Genomic DNA, 10,840 nt, shown 5'->3' on the forward strand with positions numbered 1-10,840 from the left:
CTTCCGTTTGGGTTGGATTCCTGCATTTACTGCCATACGCAGAATATTCACACATTGCACGACGCTTCCATCGACTTTGATCTTGTTCTTCTTGATTTCACTGTGACATTAGCATCTTATGTCGTCGTCACATAGATTTAAATGCCGTACGCCTCTAGATCCGTCTTGCCGTCCAAGGTTGGCGCCATGGCCACCTCCGTCGTGTGGTGTGGCCGTCGATTGTTGTTATCGTGAGTCCCAGCTTGCTGTCGACGACGGTGGTGTTGACGGTCGTCATCTCCGGCGGGTCATGGACAAAAAGCACCTCGTTCGTCTGTTGCTGCCCCTCCGGAACCGACAACGCACTCGTATTCATCGCCTGAATCGCAGTACTCGCCCTATCCGCGGGTGCACGTGCCACCGCTACGTGATCGTCGACCCGTATGTCGGTATCCTCAGTCAGTGATTCCATCCATCGACGTCTCGGTCTCGGTTCCGTAATGAGGGCAGCCTCGGGGAATCTTTACCCTATCTTTTAGATGTTAGACGCCAACAAATGATTTTCTTTGCTGAAATCACTATAGAGCGCTTCCGCTAGTATGTATCCCTCCCCCCTCGTCGAGGGCTTCGAGTGCATTCTTCGGTGTGCCACACAACACCGTAACGTAAGAGACACAATAAAATTTGAGGTGAAATTTAGACTACGCTTGCGTTCTAAGTGGTAGATATTGGTGCTTGCGACAGTTGGGTTGCCACCGTCTCAGAGAATTTCATATATCAAAATACGGTGTAATACGTTATTTAATACAATAAACGATTAGTCTATTTGACAAAACCAGGACGGATAATTTAAGAGACCCACCCACTTTTGCTAAATCATACTCTATGTATTTTTATGGAAACGAAAGGGTTAATGGTTGTTTTTCTTCTCATTTCTAAATGTGCTGGAATAGAACTCAAACCGTAGGTAGGGGAATGGCTGGTTAGATACGCAAAACAAAACGAGACCGAATAGACGATAGATAAGAATAATATTTACACCTATTCAACTTCAAAATGCTCTTTAATATGCCAAAAAGTAGGTTCAACATATTGTTACCAATCGTCTTTAATTTCACTTGTTGGATTAGTAAATCGCGCTCTTAACGTCGCCAATTGTTCACAATGACGGCTACCCCAGTGAAATTTGTAATCCAATCCGACTTCGGTCCTCAGTATTTCTATCATAGTAATGGTAAGAAATAATATGGAGTATCAATGAGCGTAACTCGCAGCTGTGCGAAAGCGATGCGATATAGATTGCTAGCAAATTTGATGCATAAGAACGGGGGCAGTGCTCAGACAGACATCGATACTCTTTCGAAGTGGAGTGGATATCCAAGCTACCTTATGGACGCTCTTAACGAAACGTTGGCGGATGGAAACTATACGGCGCTTTTGCATCAATTTAAGGCGCGTCTTCCGATGAGTTGACTAATGGGTTTAGCGAAATGATTCTAAAAAGATGTAGTTAAAGCTTTAAAAACATCATTGAGAACAAAAGTCTAGCCGGATTTGAAACAAGCAGTTTGCTGTCAAAGCTCGAGTAATTACGCAATTACTTCGAGTACAGAGGGCTGTCTTCCAGCAAGATCTTGTCAAAGGTATCACAGCTTTGCCGTAAGATCTCTGAATAAAAACTCGTTCAGTCCCATCTCCATCAATGGCACAGCAGCTGGAGTTATCTCCCACTCGCAGTACAGTACTTAGAACGTTTTCATCTAGAGGATGAAACGTGCTGGTAAAGACTACGCGACCGATGTCAGTTGGTTGCTTCCGGTGGAAAACTGAGGAATTTGCTTTGACGATTAGTCTCTTCCTGCTTCACCAGTCGCCAAACTCCGGTCACATTAGGGAAATCGTTTCCACCACGAACAAGAACTCTCTTTTGCAAGTTTCCTTTAGGAGCATCAGTTGTAGTGACGTCCGAGGCATACTACTGCGATCAATGGGACTCAGACGTCGACAGAAAGGAAATACCCTCTTTAGAACGGTTTGGGCTCAGCACATAAAGTTTAATAGGGGTAATGGTATACGTGTAATACATGTGCATGATATCTGTACATTCTTCGACTGTTCCTCCCTCGTTCTCCCCGGAGACATGTACCCTGGTTAATATCCTGTGTGGACCACACAAAGTGATCGGCATTACGAGCGACGAGTCGTCGAGAAGAGTCTCCTCAGGAGACGTCGCCGTAACATCAGAATGGGCGATGCTGAACCGCACAACGTGCGCTAAAGTCGAAGAATTCTACTGATCAGAACTGACGTGTCCCGGGTGCGGCTTCAGTGCTCATTCACCAATCTTCGGGGTTGTGGGGGAGCTAGCTCCATGGATTCGATCTTCCTCCCGTCGCATGGCTACGATAACGTGTGGGACGCGTACACAATGATGAAAATTGCGGAAAAGAAACTAAATATCACGAGAGCAGGATTGTTCGGTGACGAACGACGAGGTTTGGTCTGGAGAGTCCACGACGGAAAAGAGGCAACAGCAGATGGATCGAGAGGCCCAGGGAGAGCCAAAGAAGCCCACGCTCGTCACCCACTATACCATTTCGAGTCATGAGCCGTACAAATCCTGGCCCAAGTGGTACGAAGAGGCCGAAAAACCAGATTTTTCAGCCATGTACGAGGGCGAATTACACGCAGATAGGGTCAAAAACTACACGACAGTGAGATATTTTACAGATATGGAGCTGGGCAAGTTCATGGATCGCATGGAGAAGGAGGGAATCCTCAACGATACGGTCGTTGTCATCTTGGGGGACCATGGCCAAGCGCCAGAAATTGACAAGTTTAACGAGCACGAGGAAGCTGTGACGCGTGTGGCTGCCGCGATCATTGCCGAAGGTCGACTAGGCGATGCTGTGGGGCTTGTACTCGACGACGCAGCAGAGCAGTACGATATTCTAAATACTCTCGCGGACATTACTGGCTTGCCGATGGGAGGATTCCCGCAGACTGGCGTTGGACGTTCGCTGAAGCGGAAAATTCCGTTTGGAGAGCGTGTGGTCTTCAGTAATGACCCGCTGCGGAAAATGGCAATTGTGCGTGGATATGAGCGTCTTCGTTATGATCTGGTGACGGACTCGATGATGCTGCACGACACTGAAGTGGACTTCCACATGACCAGGGACCTGCTACCTTCTCTCAAGCCGGAAGAACGTGCCGAGTGGGAAACGTTGCGAGAGGATGGCCGCCGCATTGCTGCATACTACAAGAAGAGATGGGACGAGAAGTGTTTACTTGCTGTCAAGTGCAAGACCTAATTGTAATGCATCACACTACATGTATGATAATCGTAACAAAAGACTGATCAAGTTATGAAATTATGGACACTTTTAAAATGATTTTTTGGACTTTTAATTAAAAAAAAAAAAGTTGGGAGCTGATACATCTGAACTTTAATCTTAGGCTACGCGCCGGCGTAATTGCATGTGGACTGTTGCAAACGGGCATGTACCAGCTCTGAGAGCTCTTGAGAGCTACAGTAATCACACCAAGACGCGTAGTCCTTATAAACGTGTCGCATAATCCCAGCAAGCATGTGGTAATCTGAACGCTGCAGCTAAGTTAGATGAGCTACCAGCAAAAATATCATTTCTCATTTGCGGTAAAACATGTCGGTGTCAATAACTGCCAGGCTCCACCTGATCTTGGTTACGAGTTGCTTCCTGATGCTAACACTTATGCTGTGCGATGCAACGTCTACTGTGAGTGGGAGCGCCGTCAAGAACAAAGATTCGAGCGTTCAAATCCAGCGGCTCTGTGGGAAGCATACGTCGCAGACAGTGAGTACTGACCACCATAACTCCGAAGACAGACATTTGAGTTCCCACATTTGGCGGCACTTAAAAGCAAGTCCGGGAACTTGAAGAAAACCGCAACGGCGTTAAACATTCCGAAAGAACGGAGTGATGTCAGCGTTCTTTTTCAGAGTTTCGCTTTGGATGATAAAATCGAAACTCTGTGAGAGCGACCAGTACAACACATGGGCTTTGGCTGTGGCCAGAGCGTACGAGGGCAACAAAAAGGCAGGTCAGGAGACAATGTTTGCAACACTGAGAGCGAATTATGGCTCTGGCCAAGTTTCTAGTTGAAGCGCACAAAGCCCAAAAGGACCGCCAGCAAGTTTGGAATGATCCAACGCGACTTCTGGCCAAAAAGAAGAGAGAGCGCCAGATGATATCTATCTTTTGAAGAATCAACGCTAAACACGTGGATCTCGTATGTTTCTATGCTTGGTAAAGAGAACCCATACAAGCTATTGGCTCTGAAGCTCGCCGAACGACTATAATTTAGCTTCAGCTCCAGTTGCAGCAAAGACAGATAGCAGCGCAATAGCGTCGCCACTAAGTTGGAGCTAGCGCAGTTTTCGCTTTGAAGGAGCGCAGGAAAAACTTCCGACGATGTCTTCAAGATACTACGACTTTACAAGGACAAAAACTTGAAGTAGTAATTATTAAACGCGAGCATGACTCCAGCGTTCCTAGGGTCTGCTGGGGTATTTGTTTAAGCTCTCGTACAGGATTGCTGGGGTCCATCGCTTCACCTTTACCCACTGCTTGAGCTGCTGGTCATAGTAATTTTTCAGTACCGATAACATCACCGTGTATTGGGTTGATAGGAAAACCACTTTCCTCGCATCGGGTTTTCGGAGAAATTCTTGCCACTTTCCCTCAGTTTGAGAAGATTAAAAACGTATTATCTACGTCCGACCAAGAGGTGAAATGAGCCTATTTTTAAGCCCATCCACATCTCAGACCTCATTCTGGGCCACGCCTTAAAGTCGCCAATCAGCTTGGCGAGCTCTTCCTCGCTGACCTGTGCCTTCGGTTTTTTGAAGAGAAAGTCGTAGGGGCTCTCCTTGCGCGCCTCCACACGAATACCATGTGGTCGAATTTTTATTGTGGACACGCGACGTATTCAAGCCTTTAATCTAATCTGGCATATGATACGCCAGATTAGATGAAAAGGCTTTAGAGCAATTCGTGATTCGGTAGGAGAGAATGCGTCCTACTAGGAGTCCTAAAGTGTCCTACTGTCCTAAAACCTGGGATAAAAAACTAGCAATTCGGCTCATAAACAAACCCATATTTAGGACAACACAATGAGTTTAGGACGAAACAAGCCAGGGTCCGCGTGTCCTAATAGGACACTCGACAACTGGACACTCAGTCTGTCCTATTAGGACAGACTGCAACTCAGACCACTGTCCTATTAGGACAACATAAAGCCCAACATGCACTGTCCTCAAGCCATATCCTCAACTGGCCTAGCTAGAAACAATAAGCATTTTAAAGCCCCTCTCTCCAAGAGCAGGTTGTGCGCGAAAAGCACCTCAACAAAACTTCTCTACTACAAAATGTGTGACAATATTTTTAAAGTGTTTCAAAGGATGATAGTCATTGAAGGTAATAATAGCCGCTAATAACGGTTGAGCGACTTCAACATGCACATAGCAAACGACGGTTAATAATCAGATCGTGACGACATAGGGGGGGGGGCTCAAAAAGCAGCAAAGTACTCGCAAGGGCTACTTGGCTGCAAGTCGATCCGAAGACGCGGTTAGCAAGCGATGGGGGTCTTGGTTAGCGCGGTAGTGTGCTCGGCCTGGTTCGTCGATTTGTCTGGCGTCGTCGGGGTGTCGACAACAGGTGCGTTTGTGGCAGGCGAGTCCGGGCTGGGAGCCGACGTCGATGGGCAGTTGGACGGCACGTAGACTACCAGGTCGGCCTTCAAGTTGGAACCGACACCGACCGGCAGTTGGCACTCCTCCAGGTTCATGGCCTTCACGTCAGCGAGCAGGGTGTTGCAGGCAGTCGAGGCGCACATCTTGTCAATGGTGGCCTGGTCCGGGATCTCAGTGGTCCGTGCCGCACTGTTGAATGTTCGCGCTCGTGAGCAGAGCGGACAAGACACTGCTTCCGCAGGTGGCAGCAGAGGCCAGATAGGCGAGCGCCCTAGCTGCAGAAGGAGTAGCCGCAATGGTCCATGATGCTTGGCTGCAGTAGTGGAGATTCAGAAATGGTTGGTTTGCCCCAGGACAATAAGTAAAGCTAATGTGAGTTTTAAGTAACTCTTACGTAAATTTACGTAGATAGTCCGGAAAAAGTTAATATTTGAGGTTTAGGACAATCTGGAGGACACAAATTATAATATTCTGTAACGAAGGATTAGTCGCTTTTTAGGACACATCTCCAAAATCTCCCTGTAAAATTTAGGACAAATAGGACAGTTTAGGACGTGTCTTAGGACGCATTATCCTACACCCGTGATTCGACTTTCCTTGCGATCAAGTCTCTTTTGGACTTTATCAGAATAATTGAAATTTGACGCCTACATGAGCCGGAAGCTCTCTTAGATATCACACCGAGAAATAGCTCCGCGTTTGCTGTGTTTATCTTACACGAAACTTGTCTTTATTCTTCTACAAATGTCTTTTTTGTATAACGTTCTCGAGATAACCAAACTCTTCGTATATTGGGTGTCCTCCTCCGTAACAGGGATAATGGATCTTCTAACTGCTATTTTTAGCGCTGTAATTTTACTATTAAGAAAAGTTCTGACAAGACAAATGGGGAATGGACACATAAACGGACACGATACCGGTAAAGTCAATGATAATATTAGCTTCAGTAACGTAAAAAAGCAATTGACACTGTGAATCTTACATGAACTTTTTCATTACCTTTTGGTCAAGGATAGAGACACCAAACAAGAACTCGTAAGAAACTATATGTTGGGCACGAAACAACGAACACTTTTATTTCACTCTACGCACTGTAAAAATGATATTGGGGATGAATGCCATGTCGCGCAAATCCTACCAGCAGCGGCAGCAACATTACCGCCAAGGTAGCGCCCTGCATGATTTAGGGAGCACCAACACGGCTCTGAGTATAGTTAGTTAGATCATGCCCAAGCCAACCTCTGAAGCGCTTACAATTTAAGGCACTTGCACAGATTCATTAAACTCCGTTTCGGATGAACTGTATCACCCCTCCTTTACACCCTAGCCCTGTTTGGTGCCTTTATCTACCTGTAGTTCCTTAACTTTTTGATCCAGTAGACACGACCTCCAAAATAGCCTACAGTCCCCAATGAGTATATGGTATTTGTCTTTTTGAACACGAATAAGAAGCAATTCAGTACCAGTGTCAGCAGTTGTAGTTAGTACTTGACACGCAACAAAAGAAGCACAAGTAGTGATGGTTATGACGTATCCTTGCTAAAATGATCAACCACATTCTCAGTTACGCCTCAACGTACACAAATTGCGTGACAGAAGCCATCATGGCAGACACCGTATTGGCACTTAGGTCTCCTAAGCACTTGTCTTCTTCTTGTAGTAGTCTTCGTATCTCTTCCAAACGGCGTAGTTCGGGTTATTGACGACGATGGAGCGGTCCATGCCTTCGAAGTATTTCTTGTAGACGCTCTGAGGTGTCCTCCCCATCATGTACCAGTACAGAAACTGGGTATTCTTCAGAAACGACCGGTCTTCTTCTTGGGCGGACAAATTGCCATGGCGAGCACCATCATCTCTTAAAAGCCTTTTGCCAGCGACAACATTCTGATCAGTTATGTTTGAAGCTTGTGCTAGAACCACGAGCTTGGTTTCTTCGGAATTTACAGAGGGGACAACAATTTCACCACTTGCAAGGATGGCGACTGTAGTGACCGAAATGGTGTAACTAAAACGCATGACAAGTAGCAAACTGTCGTCGGGGCTTGAAAGTGACTTGCGAACTGAGCGACGAATTTGATAGAGAAATAAGTTGACCAGCAAAGCGGGCAGTAGGTGCTAGTCTTGTACGATGGCAATGCCCCAAGATAGCACTTAAAAGGCATGCAAGTACAGGAAAATCAAGTGGCGACTCACGTTGGTTTATGTTTGTAAATCGGTTCGTAATCGATGTTCCTGTTAAAAAAATTGTTGCGTCGGACAATATGCTACAGTACAATCAGCTAATAGTTTTAAGAATCTACTTCAATGTTAGCCTTGAGCCGCTAAAATACTGCTATAAGCTCGGTACATGAACCATTGTAAGCAATTAGCGCATCATTTATTAAAACACATGGTTACGGATCACCAATAATCTATTGGGCGGTGTTCAGTCAGCCTAGTACTTATGCCCTCGGTACCAATATTGCTGCACCAATAATCTATTTTGGTCTAGCCAGTTCTCTAGCCCAATTATCTATTTTTTGCTTCGATTAGCAATAGATAAAAATGCAATATTCAGCATCCCTGGACAGGTACCAACAGCCAAGACAGCTCGTGTTCCGAGTGGAAGTGGGGAACTTACGGTCACTCCTCTGCTCAATCAGCTACCCGTCTGAATCAGACTCTGATAGACAGAGTGATGGCGAACCGACTGCTATTCTCCTTTTCGTTTTGATTACGTCACTACTCTGTCCAGTTGATCACAACACTTCCCTGCATGCATCGTCCCTTCGTTAATGACACTGTGGCATTGTTATATCGATAGAGATGTATATTTCCGTCTCTTTTTTATTTATCGCCTACGTATTAATAGGTACAGTATCGAATTTCCCAGTCCACCCACATGGCGAACAATTTCCATTTCTAAATCGACCTTTAAGACAACAAACAGCATGTTGTCGCTTAAGACACTGTGAAGGGTATTAGTATCAGCGGTGAGGCCAAGTCGGAATCTGAAGTACGAGATGACGCCGACTCTCGTCGCTACCTCAAAGCTGCCACTGACTCATCTGGCCCAGCGACAGAAGCGAGAGGGATAAGTATCAAGATGCCTAGCTTCAATGGAATCAAGTCACTGTTCTCCAAGACTTCAAACCTTGGCGCTGGAATGAAACATAGCCCGGAAGTTGCCACGGCACTCAAAAACCCGAAAGTCAATCAAGCATTCAAGGAAGTGGTAAAGCAACCAGGTATTGTCCAAAGCTTCAGGAATAACCTGAAGCTGAACAGCCTTGCGTCGCTCCTACGAAGAAGACCAGCTCAGTTCACGTCGTGTAGCTTTGACAAAGCATCTCCCTGCGCCTGCTCGCAGCACCATCGTCTACTTTGTTTGCATACTCCAATGTGGTGCGTACAGCTGGCAAGCGCACAGCAATAAGCGTGTGAAGTGACATCAGAACATGAAAGTACTCCGACTTTGAAGCTCACAATTATCGAGTTTATCGTAGGTACTAAGGTCATTCTTGCTACCTGCTATATTCTTGTTTGCCAGTAGAAGAGCAACTCATGCGCAAGTACACTCCTTATCAGTCTCACAGCCAGAAAATGACCTGCTCAGCGGCTTCATCCATCATCCTTTTGCTGAGACAGCAGTGGCGGGTGTTAGCACAGTCGACAGCACAATGGAAATTGTAAACAGAGACTCCATTCTCCTCCAGCAACATTACAATGTAGATGATTTAGTATAATATACGCAGTTTTACGTATCTTCACTTTCAGAAAACACGCACCTAATCGCAAGGAAAGTGCTATTGTGAATTCCGACCAAATTTTGCCATTTGCAAATTTATTCATCAAATTGTGTCCTAAAGTGGCTGCGCAATGTCATTAGCAGAAGTTGCAGTCGTGGACGCGGACGTCTCGTCCTCGTCGCCACTTTCACTCTTCGTGCACTGTACTCGTCTCGCTGCAGCTTCCGCTTCGACGGCTGCTATCCGCTTGCAGCTGCTGGACCCTCCAACTTTATACGAGGCCGAAGTCTCTTCCCGTCACAAGCCACGCGCGCTCGACTGCTCCGGTGTCGAGTATGTGGCGGCGGTGGAGACAGCGCTAAGTTTAATGGCAGACACAAAGCCTCGCTTCGAGCTCCGATGGTCAAGACAGAAGCGCACACTGACGCTAATGGAGCGCTCCGAGTTCGCCATGAAATTCTGCGCCATCGAGTTCCAAGCCACGGAAAGTGGTGACAAATGGCGTATGTTACTGCATCAAGTGGCAACACAGCAGCAAAAAGAAAGAGAATTAATTGACAATAAACGTAGCAGAGTGGCACAGCTCGAGACGCTGCTGGAGCAGAAGGAGAAGCTTCTGGAAACGGCATTGGCAGCAAAGCAGAGCACGGAGGATTGTCTGATCCAGGGCTTCTGCGCCGTGTTAAATGCCAAGAAGGACGAGATCAGGAGACTGCAGGACGAGGTAGAAACAGCGCAGAGATATGGCATTACTCCAATGGTCAAGAAGAAGCCAGTGGTGAAGAGAACGAGGAAGGCGACGGGGGCCAAGTTAAAGAGGAAGGAGGAGAGCGATGAGTCTAGTAAAGAAGAGAGTGATGAAGATATGGGTACAGAGGAGGAAGAGGAGGAGTCTAAGCGAACGAAGAGAGATGCTATTGACGCGTACAGTCACCTGCCCGCTAATCTGAAGCCGAGTTCGGTGCAGGTTAGCTCGGCGGAAGATCTGCTGTCGAGTATGGACGACATTATCAAGAACGAAGAGGAGGTGGATGAAGCTACGCAGCGAGGAGATAAGATCCAGGTGAAGTCGAAGCTAGTGGCAGCGTCACAAGAGTCGAGACCCCTCGTGAAAAATGAGGCCACGAGACCAAATCCAGTGAAGCCAACGCCACCTCCTCAGGTCGACGAGACGATGGACTCAGAAGAGGAAGATCTCCTTGACATGTTATCGTAAGTAGCCGCTGGTCTGCGTAAGTACTAAACATATCTTATTCGATTATTCAGTTACACGCACACTTGAGGATCAAACAGCCTAAGCCGTCTACACTAAAGTTTTTTTCTAAGCCCATTTCTGCGAGACTATAAAAAACAACGGCGTACGGCAACTAGATCCAAACTTTGATTTTGGTTCACAGAA

At 46.5% G+C, this 10,840-nt stretch overlaps 3 protein-coding genes and 1 pseudogene across 3 annotated transcripts; 2 read left to right on the top strand and 2 right to left on the bottom strand.

Moving 5' to 3' along the window:
- Window positions 1-2,711: 2,711 nt before the first annotated feature.
- PITG_19525 (sulfatase-like protein) lies at window positions 2,712-3,290 on the top strand (the record flags this gene model as incomplete). The annotated part of the gene is made up of 1 exon (XM_002996947.1): window positions 2,712-3,290. The coding sequence occupies one exon, from the start codon at window positions 2,712-2,714 to the stop codon at window positions 3,288-3,290; it is 579 nt and encodes a 192-aa protein (XP_002996993.1).
- A 2,305-nt stretch (window positions 3,291-5,595) lies between these two features.
- Window positions 5,596-5,953, bottom strand: PITG_23162 (annotated as a pseudogene; the record flags this gene model as incomplete).
- A 1,395-nt stretch (window positions 5,954-7,348) lies between these two features.
- PITG_19526 (secreted RxLR effector peptide protein, putative) lies at window positions 7,349-7,729 on the bottom strand (the record flags this gene model as incomplete). The annotated part of the gene is made up of 1 exon (XM_002996948.2): window positions 7,349-7,729. One exon carries the CDS (start codon window positions 7,727-7,729, stop codon window positions 7,349-7,351), a length of 381 nt encoding a protein of 126 aa, XP_002996994.1.
- Window positions 7,730-9,571: 1,842 nt separating this feature from the next.
- Window positions 9,572-10,657, top strand: PITG_19527 (uncharacterized protein; the record flags this gene model as incomplete). Its single annotated transcript, XM_002996949.1, has 3 exons — window positions 9,572-9,961; window positions 10,025-10,504; window positions 10,586-10,657. 3 exons carry the CDS (start codon window positions 9,572-9,574, stop codon window positions 10,655-10,657), a joined length of 942 nt encoding a protein of 313 aa, XP_002996995.1.
- Between the last annotated feature and the right edge of the window lie 183 nt (window positions 10,658-10,840).

This window comes from Phytophthora infestans, genomic scaffold (assembly GCF_000142945.1).
Source record: "Phytophthora infestans T30-4 supercont1.95 genomic scaffold, whole genome shotgun sequence".
Taxonomy (NCBI): Eukaryota; Oomycota; class Peronosporomycetes; order Peronosporales; family Peronosporaceae; genus Phytophthora; species Phytophthora infestans.